Raw genomic sequence first — 23,530 nt, 5'->3', positions numbered from 1 at the left:
GGACAGTTTCCGGGGCTCACTTTCACTCTCAGGAGCACTGACAGAAAATCCAGCTGTTTTTCTGGTGCTCTTTGTCCAGCACTAAGTAGTTTGTTGTTGGGTTTTTTTTTTTTTTTCCTTTCTTTGTTTTTTGAGACAGGGTTTCTCTGTGTAGTTCTGTAGGTTTTTAGTGCAGCAGGTGGTGGTGCACTTTAATTCCAGCCCTCAGGAGGCAGAGGAGGCGGATCTCTGGGTTTGAGGCCAGCCTGGTTTACAGAGCGAGTTACAGGACAGCCAGGGCTGCACAGAGAAACTCTGCCCAAAATAAATAAATATTTTTCTTCCTTTTCAGCCCTTGACAGTTGGACAGGGTAGACGCAGGATGAAATGTCTAAGGGGAAAGTATTGTGTGCTTAGCACACACAGACGGGCCCTAACACCATCTCCACAGCAGTAGCAGAGAAGAGCGGAGCTCCTCAGCATTCATGATGGGGCTAGGAACTTAAACGCTCTGCAGCCTTGAGCGCTACCCCCTGGGAAGCACCGAGACAACCACAGTTATTTTGTGCTTCTCCTTCCTTACCCTCCTCTGCTCCAGCTCTTCATGAACGTTGCCATTTTTGAGGATGAGGTTTTTGCCGGAATTTCCACACACCAGGAGCTCTTCCCTCACAGCCTGCTGAGTGTCATCGCCAACTTCATCCCCTTCTCTGATCACAACCAGAGTCCTCGGAACATGTACCAGTGCCAGATGGGTAAGGTGGGCAGGCTGCTGGTTGGTGCGTGCACACACAAAAGGTGCTCGTAGGTTAAACTGAAGTAATCTCAAACTTGAGCAGCTTCAAGAATAGCATAAAGAATGCCCGCACCTATTCGTGAACATCCCTCCTGGCTCAAACTTTCGCTCTTCACTTGAAGACTTCAGGCCCAGCACCGTCTCTCCCACCCTTTGGTGCATGCATACAAGCCTCCTTAGGGGATTTATTCAAAATCAGGAAGTTTAGCGTTTGACTTCTTTTTATAAGAATAGTTTACTTTAAGCCAGGCGGTGGTGGCGCACGCCTTTAATCCCAGCACTAGCAGGCAGAGGCAGGCAGAGGCAGGCGGATCTTTGGGAGTTTGGGGCCAGCCTGGTCTACAAGAGCTAGTTCCAGGACAGGCACCAAAGCTACAGAGAAATGCTGTCTCGAAAAAACAAAAACAAAGAATAGTTTACTTTAGGTTGCGTGTGTGAGAGAGTACTACATGTATGCACAGAAACCAGAGGCGTTGAGTCCCTCCCTCCAGAGCTGGGGTATGGTCAGTTGTGAGCCACTGACATGGGGACCGGGAACTGAGAATATGGAATGTATGCAAGAGCAGCACACGCTCCGTATTTTAGTCCTTACTTGGTTTGGAGCAAGCAGGGACTCAAAGGCCCATCCAGGATCACTTGTGTTCCATTTGTCTCCTTTGATGCAGAAGAGCCTTGTAGCTTGTTTGTGTCATTCTTGACATTTACATTGTCACAGAACATGACTTCCGTTTGTCTGAATCTCATGACTTGACTTCTGAGGGGTTCGAGCCATTACACATTCACATAACTGTCACTCTGAGTGCTCTTGATTTCTATCCACAGTTAAAGCCTGCAGCATTTGATGTGCTCTTTACCCCATAGCCTTCCTTGAGCTGGTCTTGGTTCAGTCTCTTCCAGCAGGGCTGGAGGGAGAGCTCAGTAGTCAAGAGCGTTGGCTGCTCTTCCAGAGGTCCTGAGTTCAATTCCCTCACCCTTATGGTGACTCAACAATGGTGGCTCACAGCCATCTCTGTCGGTAGTCCCTGGGGTCTGATTCCCTCTTCCGGTATGCATATGTCCACGCAAGCAGTATCCTCCGGCCTCAGCCTGTTGAGTACTAGGATTATGGGTGTACACATCCCAGATCCTTTTTTTTATAGTACAGGTTACCAACTACAAATTCTCTGGTAGCCTTTATTCTGAGAATTCTTTTTCATTATTCTGAAATTTCTTTCCACACTCACTTGAAGGAGTCTTCCCCGGCTGTGTAATCCTGAGCACAGACTTTTAGTTCAGGGCGTTACAGTGGCTCCGTCTCCTTCCAGAGCCGTGGTGCTTGCTTTATTCATCCCCGTGGCATGTGTTTGTATGTATTTGTAGTTGCTTCCAGTTTTACGGAGCACGTTGAGAACTGAGGATTGAAAACAAGATGCAAAGACATCTTTTTCCTCCGTAGGTAAGCAGACCATGGGCTTCCCACTGCTCACTTATCAAGACCGATCAGATAATAAACTCTACCGTCTTCAGACACCTCAAAGCCCGCTAGTGAGACCATGCATGTATGACTATTACGACATGGACAACTATCCGATCGGGACAAACGCCATTGTAGCTGTGATCTCCTACACTGGCTACGACATGGAAGATGCCATGGTGAGGGCTGTTAGTTGTGACTCTGATCTTTCCCATTGCTGTTTGTGAGCTCACTGACTGAAGGGATGTTTGTGTCCTCAAGGACATAATAGCAAATGTGTTTGTTCTTTAAATGGTTAATTCCTGATCTGAGGTCAAGGTTGCTGTGAGGTCTTGGTATGTTTACCTTTTATGATTATTTTTGATCATATCTTAAGCCATTTATAAATCTGGATCCTGATAGCCTTAGTAATTTGGAGATGCTATTTCAAAATCAAATGCCAGTTACCCTGAACCAAGTATTTGTCCAATCTTAACTGGTTATATTTTGAAAATTTTTGTTTGCCCTTATAAGTTAATTTTTTTTCTTTGACTCCACAGATTGTGAACAAGGCTTCTTGGGAACGAGGCTTTGCTCATGGAAGTGTCTACAAGTCTGAATTCATAGACCTCTCTGAAAAATTTAAGCAAGGGGACGATAATCTTGTGTTTGGGGTCAAACCTGGTGACCCACGGGTTATGCAGAAGTTGGACGATGATGGATTGCCTTTCATAGGAGCAAAGCTGCAATTCGGTGACCCCTACTACAGCTACCTCAACCTTAACACCGGGGAAGGCTTCGTGGTTTACTATAAGTAAGTTTGGGGGTATGTTGGATTGCTGGTTGGTTTGTTAGTGGGAAGTGTGTCCCTAGGAGCCCTGACTGGTCTGGAGCACATTGTGTCAACCCGCCTGCCCCTGATGGTTTTTATAGGCTGTTTCTTAGTGACTTTTACCATAGGTCAATGAAGTTGTCTTTTCTTTTTTTTTTTTTTTTAATTAATTTATTTATTTATTTTCGTTTTTTGAGACAGGGTTTCTTGGTAGCTATGGAGCCTGTCCTGGAGCTAACTAGCTCTTGTAGACCAGGCTGGCCTCACAAAGATCCACCTGCCTCTGCCTCCCGAATGCTGGGAATAAAGGCGTGTGCCACCACCGCCCAGCTAATGAAGTGATCTTTTTACAGAAGGGAAATTATATATAAAATCTAGTTATTATTTTAAATCTCTGCTGCCCTAACAAAATAGGCAAGGCTGAGAAGTAAAACAAAGTCTGTCTGTGTTCGGGGACAAGGACATTCAGGACTGAGGCACTGTGGAGTCACTGAGGTGGACTCATGGGGGCACTGCCTCTGTGCTGACGTGGGGAAGAATGGAAAGGCAGACAGCAGTGAACAGCTCAGAGCCTTTCTGTAAAGCCGCTGTCTGTCGAAGAGGCTTCATCCTAAAGGTCTGGCTCCAATCCCATAACGTGGAGGTGGAGCTCGGCATGGTGGCATTCCGGTCAGTGCTGAAGTCAGCGCTGTCAGCGTCTGTCCCGTTTCAGTGCTGGTTTCTATCATCGTTTCCGTCACACCGGCATTTAGGGGGTTTTCTAGGGAAATGTTCATTGTGCCTCTTGATGAAGATGAATAATTATCTCAGCCGCTTTTACAGTAAAATGGCTTCAGTATTTCCATTGCTGATGCTCTCTCAGATAAACATAATTAGTAATCCTAGTCATGAATAACTTGTAACATTGGTAACATTGGTAAGCAGATGGAAGCTATATTTACACATATACTTTATGGAACATTAAATTGTGTCAAAAAATTTAAATATTCTTCTGTACAAAGCTTGGGTAAACTTTGTCAAACATACCTGTGATTCTAGCACATGGAAACAGGCAGGAGGCTCACTGCAAGTTCTAGGTCAGCATGTTGTGGGCCAGCCAGGGCTAGCCTAGGGAGACTCAACAAACAGAGCAAATAGCTTGACTTTATTTCCTGGTTTTGTTTTTTCTCTAGGAGTAAAGAAAATTGTATTGTGGACAACATTAAAGTGTGTAGTAATGACACGGGCAGTGGGAAATTCAAATGCATCTGTATCACGATACGAGTCCCTCGGAATCCAACTATTGGAGATAAATTTGCCAGCCGTCACGGCCAGAAGGGCATTTTGAGCCGACTGTGGCCAGCTGAGGACATGCCTTTTACTGAGAGTGGGATGGTGCCCGACATTCTGTTTAATCCTCACGGGTTTCCCTCCCGTATGACCATTGGGATGTTAATCGAAAGTATGGCTGGGAAGTCTGCGGCTTTGCACGGTCTCTGCCATGATGCTACCCCCTTCATCTTCTCCGAGGAGAGCTCAGCCTTAGGGTACTTTGGGGAGATGCTAAAGGCTGCTGGCTACAACTTCTATGGCACTGAGCGATTGTATAGTGGCATCAGCGGGATGGAGCTGGAAGCAGACATTTTCATCGGGGTGGTTTATTACCAGCGCTTACGCCACATGGTGTCAGACAAATTTCAAGTTAGAACAACCGGAGCCAGGGACAAAGTCACCAACCAGCCTATCGGGGGAAGGAACGTCCAGGGTGGAATCCGCTTTGGGGAGATGGAGCGGGACGCTCTGTTGGCGCACGGCACATCCTTTCTCCTTCATGATCGGCTCTTCAACTGCTCTGACCGCTCGACCGCCCACGTATGTGTGAAATGTGGCAGCTTGCTCTCCCCGCTACTTGAAAAACCTCCTCCTTCCTGGTCTGCTATGCGCAACAGAAAATACAACTGCACCGTCTGTGGCCGCAGCGACACCATTGACACGGTCTCTGTGCCATATGTTTTCCGGTATTTTGTAGCTGAGCTGGCAGCTATGAACATCAAAGTAAAACTGGATGTTGTTTAACTTGATCCTGGCCATCTGAGTTAGGAGATTAGAACAAAAGGGGATTTTAATCCAATGAAGATGTTATGGGCTCACTCTGGGTCTATACAAGAATTTCAGTACTAAAGCCAAGAACAAGCAGCTGAGAATTCAAGGCTTCCGTGCCTCTGAAACCTACTGAAGTTGGTTTTGGTATATTTCTTTAAAAATGTTCATAAGTATCTTCTTTAAAAATGATTTATTGATAATAGATCATGCAGGAATATTTTCTTTCCAGGCCCAGGTTCACTGTTCCCTGCTTTCAGTAGCAGTTAGCCATCCATCCAGAGCAAGGCAGTATAATAAACAGAAAATGGAAGCCATAAATGTAATTTTTATTTTTATATACATGTAAACTAAAGCTATGTCATATATATAATTTGATGGATTGGAACATAGGTATAGCTGTGACATCATCATGGTCAAGGTAAATAAACATATCTGTCATCTCCCAAGTGTCCTTGTGCACCTTTGGGTTGTGTGTGTGTGTGTGTGTGTGTGTGTGTGTGTGTGTGTCTGAGATCTGTCCCCTTTACAGCTCCAAGTGCAGCTTGTTGTCAGCTATAAGCAGCTCCGTGTCTCTGGCCCCCAGCGAACACCATTCTACTCTGTATCTGAGTTGGCCTTTTGTTCACTCAGTGGGGTCGTGCAGCTGTCCATGTTTCACTTAGCACGGTGTCTTCAAGGTGCAGCTATGTCTTCAAATGTGGCAGGACTTCCTCCACCTTTAAGGCTGAGTGTATTTGATTAGTGAGTAGCTATGTTCCTTTGCTTTTTTTTTAAAACCTTTGTATGAGTTTCTTGTGCTTATTAGGGTTTTGTGTGTGTGCTTGTGTATACTATATACTTACACAGCTGTATAACACTGTATATACTTTACAGCTGTATTTTTCCCTGTTATTGGGTGTTTGAATTCTTCCATGGAAAATGCCTTGAACTGGTTGATACCCAGCCACCACATTCTCTGTCTACCTCACAGTCCTGTGGCTGGGAGTCCTGTTCGGATCTCTGGTGTCAGAAAGAGCTGTGGTTTTGAAGGCCCTGTTGTAAGCAGGGTTCACCGTGAAGCCGAGGTTGACTGTGACAAAGTCATCCTCTTGCCTCCAGAGTTAAAGTTATCAACATGGACAACACCCAGCAAATGTGTTTCATTTTGATACAGGAACAGGATTTCTCTGTAGTCCTGGCTTTCCTTGCTCTGTAGACCAGGCTGACCTTGAACTCAGAGACTGCCTGCCTCTGCTAGGATTAAAGGCGTGGGCCACCACTGCCCAGCACCAGCTAATTTTTTTTACATTAACTTTTGATCTTGTAGATTCTTGACCAATAAATTGATAAGACATTGTGACAACACAAGAGCTTACTCAGATTTTTCCAGTTTTATGTATACCTACATACAGTTGCATGGAATGTTATCTTCTGTGTAGATTTGTGTTATACATAGGACACTTGTTATGTTGTGCCTTCTGGTAATATCTCTAACCCTTCAGTCTTCTCTATAATTTCAAGAAATACATGTAAATAGAATCATAAAATACCATATTTTGAGTTTTTTTAAACAACAAATTCCTCTTAAATTCATCTAAGTTGTGTATTAATTCATGCCTTTGTATTGCTATATAGTACTCCAAAGTGTGGGTGGACTAATTTAACCATCCACTTGGAAGGACATTTCAACTGTTTCTAGTTTGGGGCATTATAGATAAAGCTGCTCTGAGAAGCCAAATACATGTTTCTGTGTAGATATAATTTTCTATCTGGGACAAATACATGTTCAAGAGAAAATTATTGAGTCCTAGTTTTATAATAAATAGACATGGGGCTGGGGAGTGGCTAAGTAAGTGCTTTCTGTGCAAGCTTGAGGACCTGAGTTCGGATCTAACAGTTTTTAGCAAGGTGGAGAGAATCGGGGAGTAGAGCAAGGCTGCCCAGAGCCATGTTTGCGGTGCTCAGACTGGCGGAGTCCTCCAGCTCCCTCAGCAGCTGCTGTTTACCCCTCGCCTTCCCTGAGGTTCTCCTCTCATTAATAAAGCTGTCCTTGAGCTTCCTAATGAACACATGTTAAAAGTCTTTCACTAAAGAGCTTCCTAAAAGGAAACCCCAAGAACTGAGATCTTCATTTCTCGGATCTGCTTCTCTTCTAACAGTATGGTTCTCTACATTTGATTCTTGGTCACACTCGGACAGAGTCACCAGCCAAAAGGCAACTGAAGTGTGGAGGTGAGTGTCAAATTTCCCAAAGATGAAAGTGTCGAGCATGGTGTGGCCCCAGTCTTAGATCTAAGCAGTTACAGATGGTGGGGGGGCTGTCATCCCTTGTCAAATGTCTACCACATGATTATAGCCTCCAGTTAACTCCTTTACCTGGAACTGCAGTGTTGAAGCGCTGAGCCCTTTCTTTGTGCTGTCTGGTCTGGAGGAGGCTCATGCAGTCATCCCCCATTTAACAGCTGCATACTGCGGTGGTTATTGCTCGTTTTGTCTAGTCTTAGAAGACCTTGTTATACCAGGTGGACACTCAATTCTCTGAGTATTTAGCCTTTTAAACAGGGACATGGACTCCCAGGTCTAGCCTTATAATCTGAAGGCGTCTGTGGAGGGTAAACACCACACCAAGGAGAATTACAAAGGAAGTAATTTGTCCACGGTTGCAAGGAGCAAGCAATAAAATCCCCTTTCACCCTGCCTTTACCACCTATGCCAGGGAAAGAACACGTATGAGTTAACCATATGAAAGGCCCAATGTGGCTATTGGGAGGGGGATGTGCCGATGGTGGCAGCTCAGCTGAGAGATCAGTCCCCTCCTGTCCCTGAGTCCAGCGGCGGCGGGCACGGCTGCCGACTCAGCCGCAGCGCGTGAAGGGCCGCAGCCGGGGGCTACTAACACCAGCGAACGGCAGCAGACTGCGGGAGAGACACGCCCCTCTGGTGCCGAGCTGCAGCGACACTCCCGATCTCTTACTTCCGGTGTGCTCTAAGCGTCGCCGCTGCCGCAGACTGAAAGTAGAAAGACTAAACGGAAACAAAATAGCCGACGGACCGGAAGAAGTTTCATGGGGTCCCACTCGGACAAGCAGTGAGGCGGAAGACGAGGCAGAGCGCTGCCATGATGGTTGCATCTAGGTGGGATGAGTGGCAGGACTCTCGGCGACCGGAAGAGTGAGGCCGGGAGGTATGGGTTGGGCGCCGCCATATCAACCTGACACCGGAAAAGGCGGGTCTCTTCTCTATGATCGGTCTGAACTCGCCTGGAGATGTGAGTTATAACTCCCCACGACTCTAGATCGTGCTTGTCAGGCTGCGTGATCCCCAGTGGGAAACGACTGCAGTCAAGACTGGAGATACTCCAGCCTCACAGTAACCAGACTCTGTTTTCGGACTTCACTGCCTTTCCAAAAACTCCCACCCTGTACCACAACGTTCAGGGCTCAGCTCTTATTTCTGCCCCTCGTTGCTTGTCCCTATCATAGGAACCTTAAAATTTACAAATCGCAGCCGGGCAGTGGTGGTGCACGCCTTTAATCTCAGCACTCGGGAGGCAGAGGCAGGCGGATCTCTGTGAGTTCGAGGTCAGCCTGGTTTACAAGAGCTAGTTCCAGGACAGCTCCAAAGCTACAGAGAAACCCTGTCTCGAAAAAAAAAAAAAAATCCAAATCTCTCCTGGGTCCCTAGGCTAATCACAGACCCAAATCAGAACGTTTTCTTGTCTACTCTTGAGATTACCTCCAGTTTACCCTGTCCCACAGGCAGGCAGCCCTGGAAGTCACAGCTCGATACTGCAGCCGGGAGCTGGATCAGTATGGCCAGTGTGTGGCCGCCAAGCCAGAGTCCTGGCATCGGGACTGTCACCACCTTAAGATGAGCATTGCTCGCTGCACATCCTCCCAGTGAGTGGGAAACGGGCTGGAGGGTGGCAGGCAGTGGGATGTGGATGCTCCGGGTCTGAAATGCCCTCCTCCCACAGCCCCATCATCCGCCAGATCCGCCAGGCCTGTGCTGAACCCTTTGAAGCCTTTGAGGAGTGTCTTCGCTTGAATGAGGCGGCAGTTGGCAACTGTGCGGGACACATGCGCCGCTTCCTGCAGTGCGCTGAGCAGGTGCAGCCGCCAAGTTCACCCACACCTGGAAAGGTAAAGGGGGCTCACTAGGTCATCTCTTTTCCCTCACAACTCCATTCATTTTCTAGTTCAAAGTAAATATACCTTTAAGTCCTAGCCCTACCCGATCCCCACACATGCCTTGGCTGTGAATCCAGAATCCAAAACGTGGTTCTCTGCCCCAAGTTGCAGCCTCTGGTTTAGTTTAGCCTTCTTTGACACTCCTCCTGCCAGGGCACCTGCCCAGCCTACTCCCTGGCTTGCCTGAACCTCTTGCTTCCTTATAATGACCTCAATTCTGGTCACATTGCACCCTTGCTTAGAACTCTGTGGCTTTCCCTTCACAGTGGGAACAAAGTCCCTGACTCTTACTGGATCCCTTCTTCCCTTCTTTGCCCATTTTGTCCTCTTCATTGCTTTCAGCTGTACCGGTGGGGGTAAACGGGGTGTAGGGGTTCACGAAAAATGATCTTAATGTACATAATACATAAACACATATACAATATATCTGAGATAATAAAATGCCATTGATGGGCAATTAGAAAAAATCTTAACATGTTCTGGGGATGGCAGAAATGGAAGAGTGAGAAACACTCCTTTGTATATTTCTTGCTGGATCACTGCGAAGGCGAAGTCACTCCGTTAGCTACCCTCCCCTGAACACCTCTCACGAGGTCCTCTGTCCCTGCAATCCCTGCCTTTTCTTTCTTGCCATTTTCTGGGCTTCTGTGTCGATCCATTTTGTCCTTTCCAATCCTTCTCCTGTGGTGGTTCCAGAATGATCTGAGAGGAAGTCTTGCCATGTTTGCTTCTCCATGGAAACCGCTCTGTGGTTTCATTTCTGCTAGATGGGTTCTCATCTCCAGCCCAGCCTGGTCTCGAATGACTCAGGCCCCACCCACCTCTTCCACTCTCCACCCCCAGCAGATGGCACACAGTTATTCAGGGGCACGTCTGCCTGGCTCCTAGCTATTTCGTTCTGCCTGGGCTGCCCTCCCCTGTCTAATTTTTACCCTGTTTTTGTGGTACTTCTCTCGGAAAAACCTCCTCTGCTCCCCCATTCCTGGTCCCTGGCTTTTAAGCTCTCTCCATCGACACCCCGCGGTTTCCCTTGTATCTCATGCTTCAGGAGAGTTCTTGGCTAAAGGTTGCCCTCCAATTATGTCTGATACTCATTGGTTCTTTGCATAGAACAGATTTAGGTTATGAGAGCAGAAACTGCCTAGAAGGACTTTAATTGTCCATAGGGAATGTTCAGGAATGATTGCATCTTGTCCATTCCAGTTACTTAGCCATCTCATGGGAATACTTCTGTCTTTCAAGTGTCTCCAGCTTCTGGACAATAACGTCCTTTCGTTTCCTTTTGTTTTCCATTTAGTTTTTATTTTTCATTTTATGTGTATCAGTGTTGTGCCTGCATGTATGTGGACCACATGTGTGCCTAAGGCCCATGGCCGTCAGGAGAGGGTGTCGGTCTCCTGGAATCCTCTGGAGTTGGAGTTACTATGGATGGTTGTGAGCTCCCATGTGGGTGCTGGACACTAAACCCAGGGTCTCTGGAAGAGGAGCATCTCTTCAGTCCTTCTTCCTTTCAGGAATGGAAATTAGGGCAGGGAGGTGGCTTAGCAGGTTAATGGAAATTGCGTCACCCTCTCCCCTCGTGGCTCCAGGTTCTCCAGTGCAGTAGGAGTGACTGACGCCCAAGTCCTTCCTCTGCCCTGCTCCTTCATGCTGACGGTGTCACAGTTCCCACTTTTCCTCCTAATGGGGGTGGTGAGTGTCAGGCCTCCTCTGTTCTCTGACCTTCACATTAGCAGACATGAAAATGCCCTCATCTACCATGTGATAGAAAGGCCTTAGCGGGAGAGCTCATATTTATGTTGCTGGTGGTTCAGAAGTCTCCCTTTCTGCACACAGACGTCACCTACCAGGGGACTAGTGTGTCTTTGTGTGTCTGTCCCTCCCATTTTGAAGGGGGTTTCCTAAAATGAGAGATTTTTGCCTGCTGAGTCCCCAGCACTTGTCACAATGCTGCCACGTGCCTGTAATTCTAGCACTAGGGAGACTGAGGTAGGAAGGTGAGTTCATAAGCGAGCTCTAGACCAGCCTGGGCTATTGGTGAGTTCCCAGCCAACCTGGGCTAGAGTTAGGTCCTATCTCTCTCCAGCCTCCAAAAATAAATAAACAGGGCTGGAGAGATGGCTCAGTGGTTAAGAGCATTGCCTGCTCTTCCAAAGGTCCTGAGTTCAATTCCCAGCAACCACATGGTGGCTCACAACCATCTGTAATGAGGTCTGGCGCCCTCTTCTGGCCTGCAGGCATACAGACAGAACATTGTGTACATAATAAATAAATATTTTAAAATAGATAAATAAATAAACAAACAGAATGGTACCTTCCAGCCCCAGGTTTTATCTTACTGTGGACAACTTGTTCTTGTGGCAAGGGGCCAAGGTCACCACTTGGCACCTTTCCCCTCTAGACTGGACCATGAGGGCAGCCTCTGCTGCGTCTGCCTCGTCTCCCCTTCAAGGGCAGTAAATGTTGCTATGTTTTCTCCACAGACACAGCCTCTTCCTGCCTCCTGAAGACCCCCATGGACCCTGAGGAAATTGGACACGACTGACTCACTTGACGTCCTCATCTAGAAGAGGGACATTTTGGAGTCCTGAGGGCTCTGGTGTGGGTCTGGCCTTCCTGGACTCCGGAACTCTAAATAAATAAAGACTGAGTACTGGCTTTGGCTCCAGCCTATAGCATCGAAGGGGCAGGCTTTAGGAGAGCTGGAGGAAGCTTAGTCACCCACCCCCCAGCTTCACTTGGTCTGCCAAGTAAGAGCTCAGGAGGGCCCAGGTGCTCCTGTTCTAGGTTTGGGTTTACAATGACTCAAACAGTCATTCCCTGTGCTCGCTGTATGTGCGCTGGGGCAAGGCTTCCCTCCCACCCACCCACACTCACCAGATTGGTTTTGGGTTTTGTTTTTTTAAGTCTAGGCAGTACTGAAGCTCATTATGTATACCAACCTGGATTCAGGCTCACAGCAATCTTCCTGAGTGCTAGGGTTACAGGTGTGAGCCGCCATGCCCAGCTTCCTTCCCTCTGGAACAGCCCACAACCTCACACATGCCTATCAATATGCTGTGCCTTCTGCCGTGCCCTGAGCCTGCATTCGGTAGATCTTTATACCATTTTCTTGAGGCTTGTGGGAGGAGCAGCAAACAGCCCATCTTTTCCACTGCTGAGTCAGGACCAGCTGAGCCCTAGACACAGGCCTTGGGCAGTGGAGGTAAAAATTCTGGCCTTGTTATTGAAAACAACTGCGTAGAGGCAGAAGCAAGGCCTGAGAATTAGAAGTTCAAGGTCATCCACTGCTATATAGTTTGAGGCCAGACTTGACCACCTGAGGCCCTAGTTAGATAAATTTTATAAACTGAAAAGTGTAAAAGGACGTGGCTCGGAAGCATCCTTCACCGGAGTTTGGTTTGTCTTGATTTCCCAGAAGCCAGGTCTCAGAATGGGGCACTGATAGTATATTCTCAGTCTGAATCCAGAGACACTGGCAGGAGTGGGAAAGGGAGACAAGAAGACAGCCACTAAAAAGTGCGTGACCAGAGTGGCAAGATGCCTCGCTGGCTCCGGGTGCTTGCCACAAGCATGATGGCTGAGTTTGGTGCCCAGCAGCCACATATGGGAAGGGTAGAGCTGACCCACAAGTAGCTCCGTTTCCTAGAAACAACTGTTCCTTCTGACCTCCACAAGTGCTGCAGGGCATTCCTCTGCTTCCCACCCCAGTAAAGCAAACAAATAAAATATAATTTTAAAAAGTGCATTACCACCTTGGGAAATGAGACCTCTGAGAATGGCATAGAACTTAGTTACTGTGTCGAGAAAATTAGTGCATTTAATTCCCTGTCTGTTAAAGAGGGTCATTGTCACAGGCATTGACCCTCGGGCTCCTCTATTCATGGAATCAGCGAACTCCTCATCAGAAGAGGACAGCACAGAGAGTAATGGGATCAAGCCTCCACCATAGAGACCTGGCCCATGTAGATCCGAGTTAGTGCCACCTTCCTAGTGTTTGCAGGCACAGCTCCCCAGTTCAGTCAGGTCATGAAGAAACAGTCCAGGATCCAGAGGTAAGAAAACCCAGCATTCTGATAAAACTTGAACTATCCTAAATGTAACTGCTAAGGAACAGAGGCCAGAAGAAAAAAGAGGGGCTTGATCAGTAACAAGGTATAAGATGAAAGAAAAAGGCCATTTTATGTTGATAAAAGACTAATTAAAAGCTTAAATTGTATTATGCAGACCACTAGGGCTGCTATTTATGTATGTACTTTTTAAATTGTTAATACCAGCCAATCTCTAAAAAAATGTTATTTATTTTGAGACAGGGTCTTTTTTTTTGGTTTGGTTTGTTTGTTTTTGGTTTTTTGAGACAGGGTTTCTCTGTAGCTTTGGAGCCTGTCCTGGCACTAGCTCTATGTATCCCAGACTGGCCTTGAACTTGCTGTGTAACCAGGGAAGACCCTGCGCTTCTATTCCTACCGTCTCTCCCTCCCAAGGACTGGGATTATAGGAGTGTGTGTCTCCATGCCCAGTTTGTTTGGTGCTGAAGCTCCAATCCAGAGCTTCGTGCACAGTATGCGAACACTCTACTAACTAGTTCTACCCCCAGATCAGTAACAACTACTCCTGGGTGCTGTCCTCACAGCCCGAGGCTTTTTGCATTACCCCACCCTGCAAACTATGTGGCAATATTGTTTGTGTCGCTCTCTTTCCCCCAAGTTTCCCAAAATGCCCTTAACGTGGCATAGAGAGTCCCATCTATAATCTCCAGGGGAGCTGAAAAGTTTGCCACGTTTAAAGCCAGCCACTGTATTGAAATGCCCCTCCCCCCCAAATACAACAAACAACAACAACAACAAAAAAAAAAAAAACCTATAGGTTTAGCTCTGGCCTGGCAGGAATTTTTGAGCTGCTATGTAGCCCCTGCTTGCCATGGTGAGAGCTTGTCTTTAGGCGTGAACCTTTGCTTTCCTGGCTAGTGTTTGTAATGGCTCAGCAAACCCCTTATTACAGAGAGTTTTTGATCAAGAATTTTTAGTTCAACAATGAACCAAAATGACCTCCATACAGATTAATCATGAGACAAGTCTCTTCTCCCTTGAAGTGACTCCAAAAGAAGCCAGCCATGTGAATCCCAAGATTTGTGATAGCTTAGAAAACTGAACCTGACCCATTGGGAGTTTCCTCTCAATATTTGCCTCCAAAATGATGTGGGAGTGTCATATATCAATCTGTTGATTTCATTGGTTAAGCAATAAAGAAACTCCTTGGCCCTGATAGGTTAAAACATAGGTGGGAGGAGTAAACAGAATAGGATGCTGGGAGGAAGAGGAAGTGAGCTCAGACTCGACAGCTTTGCCCTCTGGAGCGGAGACGCCAGGCTCTGCTCTCCCAGGCAGCTCCGCCCCAGGATGGACCTAGGCTAGAATCTTCCTGGTAAGCGCACCTTGGGGTGCTACAAACAATTATTAGAAATGGGCTAGTCCAGGTGCGATAGTTAGCCGAGAAGAGGCTAGATAGAAATGGGCCAAGTAGTGTTTAAATGAATACAGTTTGTGTGTTGTTATTTCGGGGCATAAGCTAGCAGGCGGGCGGGGTGCTGGGGACGCAGCCCCGCCGCTCCTATTTCAACACCAAAACAGAAGAAATTTGTTGGTTTAGGAGTCGGGTTGGAAGTCTGATATTGTCAAGACTGGAGGAGCTACCTACCAGGTGCTGTGCGGGTTGCAGGACGGGAGGAACAGAGGGTGAAAATCACTTCTTTCACCCTGACAGTGCTGCCTAGGTTCTGGTGCCTTTCTGTTCCCAGCTCATTTTTCCTGGGCTGTGGGTTGAGCCCTCGGACTTTGGGGGATGTTTTCAGCCCAGGTTACTTTGTTTGAGTGGGGTTCTGCTCCATTCTCCTAAGAGTGTGAGGCAAACAGACAACATGGAGGACCAGACGACATTTTAGAACATTTTTATATGGCCTCTTTTTTAAATGAGAGGGTCCACGGGGTGAAGTGGGAAGCCTTAAAGGCATCATGCTCCTACCATCTATTAGCCCAAGCATTCTTCAGGCCTCACATTACAAGAAAGGAGACTTCACTTCCCGATACTTGACTGCAAAGACTTTGTGCCTATGTGTAAGCTAGCAGAACAACTTTATGGTGTTTTATTTCTCTATCTGTGTCTGGTAATTGTATTTTTTATGGGATTTTATCACATTGCCTATGATTTGGGGTTATATTTATCTGTTGACAATAGCAACATTATCCTAAGGCCTGCGACATCGTAGTACTGCTTCTTGCTTCAGACACTGTACTAGTATCATAGTATGGGCAAGGGTATGTCAAGTTTATTAACCTTTTCCTATAGTTTACTTTTAGCTTGTTGATCTTTATTTTGGTTTGTGTTTGTTTGTTTTGAGACACAGTCTCTTGTAGAACAGGATGACCTGAATTTATTGTGTAGCAAAAACTGTCCTTGGGCTTCTGATCCTTTTGCCTTGGGATTACAGGTGTGTGCACCACCACACCAGTGACACACAGCTTGTGCCCTTTTGTGATTAAAGTTTCAGGCTTTTCCTTTACTAAGAGATATATATTACATTGCTTACAAATTTGATTTTTGTAATTCCTTTCTAATTTGATTTCTTTATTGGTATTGGGTTATTTAGAAATTTAGAGGTATATTTCTTAATTTCTAACCATATGGGAATTTTTCTAGTCATCTTGCCTAATTAAATTGGTTTGGTAACATCTTTTACATTTCAGCCCTTTTAAAATTTGTCACAGCTTTATGGCTTGGCAGAGGCTTGCTTCTGTTAATGTGCCATATGTTCCTGATCGTAATCTTAGTGTAGGCATAAGAGACGGATTCAGGAGATGATCCCAGAGAGCCCGGTACTAGGACAGTGCGACGTGTGATCAGGAAGGGAAGGCTCTCACAGGCTGACTGTCACAGTGGGCAACAGCTTAGTTAAGGGATGAGAAACACCGACTTCCATCATCCCTTTCATTGAGGACTGTTTAGTTGAGGGCTTTATTTTTGTTCCCTGCTACCTCCTGCTTGCCATACGTGCAGGCAAAGAGAGAGAAGGCCGTCTGTCAGTCAGTCAGATGTGACTCTCTCGGTTGCTGTCATCCACTAAATTCATTTCAGTGGTAGCCACCATCATGGCTACTATCAACTACCTCAGCTGCCATGGCCGTAGCCTGCCATGGGCGCTGCAGTTGTGGCCACCATCATCTTACCCCTCTTCTGCCTAACACTGCTGTCACCAATTGCCCTATCCCTCCATGGCCACCACTGGGGAAAGTATTCTGATAAATCTTTCAAAATACGTGACTCATTTCACAGAAATGCTACCGTCAACCAAGGATTCCACGTAGATAAGCCAGACATGGCGAATGGGGGGTTACTGGGAACACTGGTGGAGTCAGGTAGCAATGCTGAGGGAGATACGCTGGTGCCGATGTGGTTTTTAAGACAACTGATGGTTGTTCAGATTCTGAAGAGGCAAAATATGCCAGTCAATGGTCTGTGGATGTAAAAAGGTGGGGGAATGTCAACCAGGAAGCAACGTATGTCTTTAAGAACCTCTATTTTACCTTTGATGGCCTTTTTCTTTTCTTTTTTTTTCTTTTCGAGACAGGGTTTCTCTGTAGCTTTTGGTGCCTGTCCTGGAACTAGCTCTTGTGGACCAGGCTGGCCTTGAAACTTTGGTGGCTTTCAAGATGAAATTTTGTGCTGCTATCGAATATATCCTGTTGAATAAACATAATCACTATACAACAGTATTTGTCAGCACTGATCTCCAATAGGTAAACCAATTAGTGCCATCAAAACTTGGGAAGGAAGCCTGGCTGTGGTGGCGCACGCCTTTATTCACAGCACTCTGTGAGTTTGAGGCCAGCCTGGTCTATAAGAGCTAGTTCCAGGATAGGCTCCAAAGCTACAGAGAAACCCTATCTCGAAAACCAAACCAAACCAAAACAAAACAAAAAAACTTGGGAAGGCAGGGCTGTTGTTGACACACACCGGTAATCCCATCACTTAACAGACTAAGGTAGGAGAGCCTAACAGCAGAGGAGAGCGAGCAGAGATACAGAGACAAAACCTGGTCTCAAAAACAAAGCTATAAATTGGGCGGTGGTGGCACACGCCTTTAATCCCAGAACTCGGGAGGCAGAGGCAGGCGGATCTCTGTGAGTCTGAGGCCAGCTTGCTCTACAAGAGCTAGTTCCAGGACAGGAACTAAAAGATACAGAGAAACCCTGTCTCAGAAATAAAAAAAAAAAAAAAAAACCAAAGCTATAACAAAAAGCTACTCTGAGAGAATGTGTGCAAATAGAAGCCAGATTCTCTAAGGAAAATTATTCTTGAAGGAAAGTCTGCTGGCTTTTATGACACAGCATGCTGCTCTTTAAAAGCCAGGATATATTCGTGCCATAGAAGCAAGAATCTCTTGGGTTGAGACCCACACTATTAAAAAAATGACCTTAAAAATTTATTCAATATGCAGCCAAGTCTGAGAACCACCACTCTGATAAAATTCCTTATTTTTGGAAACATATATGTACATATATGTGGATATATATGTTCTCTTGCTTAGAAATGTAGTCCTAAAGGGTATTCAACTGATTCTCAGGTCCCGAAAGACATAAAATCGGCAGGACATGAGATGCCTATGAGGGTCATAACATTGCTGGGACCATAGGCATGTCCCACCACACCTGGTCAGATGCCACTTTTGGTCTGATTTAGAAGCGCTCACCTGTGCTGTGCATTTGTGAGATTTGGTCTCCATTCCCACTGCTGTGTGTATTCTGAGCACACACTCCCACGTTCTTCTGTGTGTCCAACAGTATGAGTTGCTTCCTCTCTCCTCCTCCTAATCCTTTTGTATAAATCTTTCCACTTGTCAAACAAACAGCATCATCATTTAGCCCTTGTTTTCAGTGATATCTGGGTCACGCTGGCTGGGTCTCCTTAGCCTTCTCATTTCACTATTTAAGCCATGACATTGGCAGTGTTGAACAATTAAGCCATTATTGTCTCAACGCGGAACGCAACAGTCAACTCATAAGATGATCTGTTGACACGGAACTCCAAGGCGGTAAGTCATACAGTGTGTCGCGGCATTCAAAGCGATACTGCAGTGGATGATTCTATACTGTGGGCCGCAGAGAAATACAGCAATGTTGACTTATGGAAGGTAGCAAAATTTAACCTCCACTCAAACTTGTAAATCAACTTCCAATCCGGCTACTCCATTCGGATGTTTTAGAGAGTCTTGGTCTTACTCTGTTCAGGGCTGATCTCTTGACCTTGCTCTTGAACCTTTCCCTGAGGCAGGCAGATCTATTCTTCCAGCTGCTCAGGCCCCAGACTTCAGGGTCCTCTGAGCCCCTTTTCCTCTCACATTAATCATGGGGGCACCACCTACAGACCATACCTCCCTGCTTCCTTGTCACAAGTCCAGATGAGACCCCATCCTGGGGGCCCAGCTTCTACTTTGCTTCAACCTCTCTCGGTGCCCTTGATGTAACAGTCAGAGGCCCACTTGGTAGGACAGAAGTCAGAATATATACTACTCTGTCTCATGGTACCAAGACAAACACCTCCTGTACTGAGCTAGTGATATGGCTCAGAGAGCTTGTGACACATGCCTGATGACCGGAGTTAGATTCCTGGAGCCTGGGGCTGGAGAGATGGCTCAGTGGTTAAGAGCATTGCCTGCTTTTCCAAAGGTCATGAGTTCAATTCCAGCCAACCACATGGTGGCTCACAACCATCTGTAACAAGATCTGCTGCCCTCTTCTGGTCTGTAGACAAACAGAGACAGAATATTGTATACATAATAAATAAATAAATAAATATTTAAAAAAAGATTCCTGGAGCCTATTGTGGAAGGAGAGAACTGACTCCAATAATGATGATAATAATAATAAAAGTTTTTTTTTTTAATCTCAAAGCAGAACCTAAAAGTTGTTATAGCAGCCGGGCGCAGGCCTTTAATCCCAGCACTTGGGAGGTAGATCTCTGTGAGTTTGAGACCAGCTTGCTCTACAGCTAGTTCTAGGACAGGCTCCAAAGCTACAAAGAAACCCTGTCTTGTAAAAAACAAAACAAAAAGTTGTTATAGCAGCTTCCAAACTCCGACACACGGGGCTCCCTCTTCTCATTTCCCACCACAGTCGTATTTTCCCAAGCTTCCAGACACGTGATCCTTTTCTACTCTTAGAACACACTGGGCTTTGGCCTACCTCATGTCTTTTAAGATATTAGCTTCTCTACCCATCCTTCCTACTAGCAGAGGACACAAGGGCAGGAATCTTTTTCTTGTTTGTTTGTATATTAAAGGCATTTAGAATAGTGTATATCACACAGTAAGTGTTCAGAACCTTTTCTTTTAGCTTTTTGAGACAAGGTATTGCCAAGTAACCCAGGCTGGCCTTGTTCAGCTTCTTCTCCTGAGTGCTTGGATTACAGGTGTGCGCCATCATGCCTAGTTGACAGAACACATTCTGAAGGAGTGAGGGAGGTGGTTGCCAAGATCTCTCCAGGTCCCAGCATGGACCCTGTTCTGCTTTGGGGTAAGGCAAGAAGACGCTGGAGTAGTGATAGTGTAGCAGGCAGAGGGCCTGGGGCCTCGTGGTCAGCTGCTACTTTCTCTCACTTCCTGTTGTATGATTCACCAAGGATGGACTCACTGCCTGGGGCAGGAAGGGTTAAAGGAAGTCTGAGTTTCTGCCCAGAGTCAGCCCCGTGCTTCAGAGGTGCCCACACCACTTCTTACTCTGCCCAGAAACACTGGAGGGTTGAGTCCTCCACCCAACCCTCTTCACACGAGCAGCTAAAGGCAAAGGTAAGGCTCAAGGTCACGGGGACACTGATTGAGGCTTGTTCTAGAAGTGCTTCTAGAAACCTGTCATGATTGATCTCGTTAGAACTCAAGCCTTCCTCATTGCAGGGCTTGCTGGGTAATGCAGCCCACCTGTATCTTTCTGAGGGAAAGCAGGTGAGCACTCAGTACCATTCCTGTCATGACAGATGTCCCACTGTCCTGGTTAACCGTAACTGTCAACTTGACAATTAAGGAGTAATATCAGATGGGGAATTGCCTAGACCAGGCTGATCTGTGGGCATGTTCGTGAGGGATTGTCTTGATTATTCATTTATATAGAAGAGCCCAGCTCACTGTGGGCATCACCATCCCTTGGCAAGTCATCCTGGGCTGTACTTTTTCAAAAGCTAGCTAAGCAAGAATGAGTAACCCAGGCAGGAGCCAGTAAGCAGCATCCCCAGGTGCCTTAAGTTCTTGCCCTGACTTCCCTCAGGGATGGACTGTGACCTGGGAGTACAAGTCAAATACACACTTTCCTCCCCAGGTTTTTTTGTTTGTTTGTTTTATTTTTTTTAGACAGGGTTACTTACTCTGTGTAGCTTTGACTGTTCTGATACTCTCTTTGTAGACCAGGCAGGCCTAGAACTAACTCACGGAGATCTGCTCTGGATCTGTGTTCCTCTCCTCATGGGTAACCAAGGTTACCGGTTTCTTTTTTATCTCTTTAGAAACATTTTATGCATATATCAGCTAATGGATGCATGTGCAGACACACTCCTACATATGTAAACTGTAGCAATGTAGAAGTGTTTAGGAATTTAAAAAGTCTCATAAAAAATGCAATTTAAGCCGGGCGGTGGTGGCTCACGCCTTTAATCCCAGCACTCGGGAGGCAGAGGCAGGCAGATCTCTGTGAGTTCGAGACCAGCCTGGTCTACAAGAGCTAGTTCCAGGACAGGCTCCAAAGCCACAGAGAAACCCTGTCTCGAAAAACCAAAAAAAAAAAAGCAACTTATTTTTAAATAGTTCTGAAAAGAAAAATGTGTATGTATGTCTGTAGAGTTCTGTATCAAGAGACAGAAAGAGATGCTAAGAGGACAGACATCCATACTTAGCATTCACATATGTACAGGATACATACATGCACGTGTACATCTGTGCACAAACACAGCCTCCTGATTTTTGCTGGGGTGGCTAGCAATGGGGGATGGAGGAGAGGAAGGGATGGGGGAGGGCTAACAAAGACTAAGGCTGTGTGGAAAGCCTTTTGGAAACCCGTATATATATTTCTTTGGAAAGGAGTTTGAACAGAGTGAGAGAATAATACTGCTCCCAGAAAGCATGCGTTTTTAAGTGGGGAAAAAAATATCCCAGAGTCAGGCATGGGATGCAAAATAAACTAAACAAAACTTTGCATTTTTTTTGACTTTTCTGATTATTTTTGTGCATTTTGAATTTTCCCTTGAAAAACTGGAGACTCTATCAATACATTCTGCTAGTTTCTATGAATGTCCTCCAAGTCAAACTCCTTCTGTAGCATGTCTCTTCTCCCTTAAACAATTTATGAATCTATGCTGGGCACAGGAGAAAACTGTGTGGCTGTCCTGCTGGGGAGAGTGCAGGCTTTTCTGGGCCTGCTCTCCCCTCCCAGGGCAAGCTGCCATCTTCTCTGCCTTTCTTAGGCCTGGGAAACCTCAGAGCTGGAAGCAATGGTGCAGCTGGAAAGCCAGCTTTCGGCAGCTCAGTGGCTGGAGGGGAGGCTTGGAGCTGGCCATCAAATCACTCAAGTGACTTTTTTATCTGAGAGAGTAAAACTTAATTCTCTGGGACTGGTGAAAAAGGAAATGCGAGTGCGTGCGCGGCACACACACACACACACACACACACACACACACACACACAGCCTTCCACACGTCAGGATCTCTCTGTCTTCTTTATTATTTTTTCCTTACCTCTATCCTGCTGTATCCCTTCTGACCCTTTCCTGATGGCTTCCTTCTAACTTTATTTTTCCCTCACAACTTATATACCCTACCTAAATATTTTAAGAAATATAAAAATTGCAATGTGATTGTTATCATTTATAAAGAGGTGAAAGACCCTAGGCCAGTCCCATGAGGGGTGGTGGGTCCTCTGGCCAGTGGCCTGAGGCCTGGAGCGGGGTACAGACAGGTAGATAGATGCCATGCAGAGAGAGCTGGGGTATAGTGTTTATTTAGTGGGTTATGGAGGGAGAAGAGAAGGGGGAAGGGGGGGAAGGGAGGGAGGTGGTGGGGAAGAGAGGGAGAGAGAGAGAGAGAAAGTGGAAGGTGGGAGTGGGCGGGGCTTGTCTCTTAAAGGGACAGGGTACCCAGGTGACAGACCAGGCCTGCAGATTACAGTGGTTACATTATATTTTCCAAGTGAGCAATTACAATGAACACAAGTAAAAAACAGCTTGTTTCTCATTTTCCTTACATGATTAAATATTTTATGTACTACAAGTGAAAACCAAATTATTCCCAAAGACTCACATATACTTATGTCTAAACAACTTGCTATAGATTAACATAGTGTAAGCAAGCAAGGTATTTTTCTCAGCCAGTTCTTTTACTGGCAGGTGGCCTATTTCTGTTACAAAGAAAGAATCAATTGTTTTATTATTCATCTCAAAAGGTAATATTATAAACCTTTTTAAAATAATCACAAAGCTAAACGTTTACATATGGAAAACAATCAGTCATCTCTACTTTAAACCCTCAGGGTGCATAAACACTCATCAATAACTTTTTATTAAATCATATCAGAAAGTTGAGGCCAGAAATGGGTACAAGGAATTAATTATCACCTTTGATCACCAACCTATCCCAGCAAGAAAGGCCTGTCAGCTAGTAATAACCAGACTACCTTTGTTTTGTTCCCTGACCTCAACAAGTCCCTTGCTCAACTATTAAATGTGTGCCTCTCTAAACTTTAAATTGTTCTGCAAGATTTTCTACATGAAAGCCGCTAACAAAAACACCTTAACCTAACCTTACTAACAATCTATGTGTCTAAATTCTTTCTAAGGGTGGTGGTTTTGAGTCATTAATCTGCCCCAGCAGCAATGCTTGAAAAAAGTCAATCACTATTATTTTAAGTGCCAGTAACACTGTCCAGTGAGGGACATACAACCTGTAGATTATGAGGGGCGTGGTGACTGCGAGGTTAATAAACAGAGCTGTGCCCAATAACAGCATGAGGTCCTCGGAACAGGTGGTCTTGGGGAGTGAGGGGGGCAGTTCTGCCTCACCACGGCTCACCCAGCCTGTTTATAAAGGTCACATTCCATGAGTTCCAAACTGCTTGCTGTTTCTCCCACGTGGTCCCAACCCTTCAGCCTGACCCTTTTTCATTGTAAGCATCTTATGACCAGGATTCTTGGGAGATCCTTGGTTCATTG

General features: G+C 46.0%; 2 protein-coding genes across 5 annotated transcripts in view; both read left to right on the top strand.

The window, feature by feature from the left end:
• Polr1b (RNA polymerase I subunit B) overlaps positions 1-23,530 on the top strand; it is a 99,917-nt gene that overhangs the window by 16,802 nt on the left and 59,585 nt on the right. For 2 of the 3 annotated variants that reach the window (XM_050131817.1, XM_050131831.1), the window contains 4 exons: positions 578-739; positions 2,216-2,407; positions 2,768-3,021; positions 4,212-5,563. The exons of the other annotated variant lie outside the window; for it this stretch is intronic. In XM_050131817.1, the coding sequence (XP_049987774.1) occupies positions 578-739; positions 2,216-2,407; positions 2,768-3,021; positions 4,212-5,094 (1,491 nt within the window). In that variant the 3' untranslated portion in view covers positions 5,095-5,563. Of the gene's footprint in view, positions 1-577; positions 740-2,215; positions 2,408-2,767; positions 3,022-4,211; positions 5,564-23,530 lie in introns of those variants that run through there. 3 annotated transcript variants of the gene reach the window in all.
• On the top strand, positions 8,127-11,948 carry Chchd5 (coiled-coil-helix-coiled-coil-helix domain containing 5). Of its 2 annotated transcripts, none has more exons than XM_050131861.1 (4): positions 8,127-8,284; positions 8,859-8,999; positions 9,077-9,242; positions 11,774-11,948. In XM_050131861.1, exons 1-4 carry the CDS (start codon positions 8,241-8,243, stop codon positions 11,795-11,797), a joined length of 375 nt encoding a protein of 124 aa, XP_049987818.1. In that variant the 5' UTR covers positions 8,127-8,240; the 3' UTR covers positions 11,798-11,948. The 2 variants fall into 2 exon arrangements, with proteins under 2 accessions (XP_049987818.1, XP_049987826.1); XM_050131869.1 differs by having other exon boundaries at positions 8,168-8,368.

This window comes from Alexandromys fortis, unplaced genomic scaffold (assembly GCF_014885135.2).
Source record: "Alexandromys fortis isolate MF-2015 unplaced genomic scaffold, M_Fortis_MF-2015_v1.1 scaffold_6, whole genome shotgun sequence".
Taxonomy (NCBI): domain Eukaryota; kingdom Metazoa; phylum Chordata; class Mammalia; order Rodentia; family Cricetidae; genus Alexandromys; species Alexandromys fortis.
The sequence above is the reverse complement of the archived record's forward strand: the minus strand, read 5'-3'. Positions and strand labels throughout refer to the sequence as shown.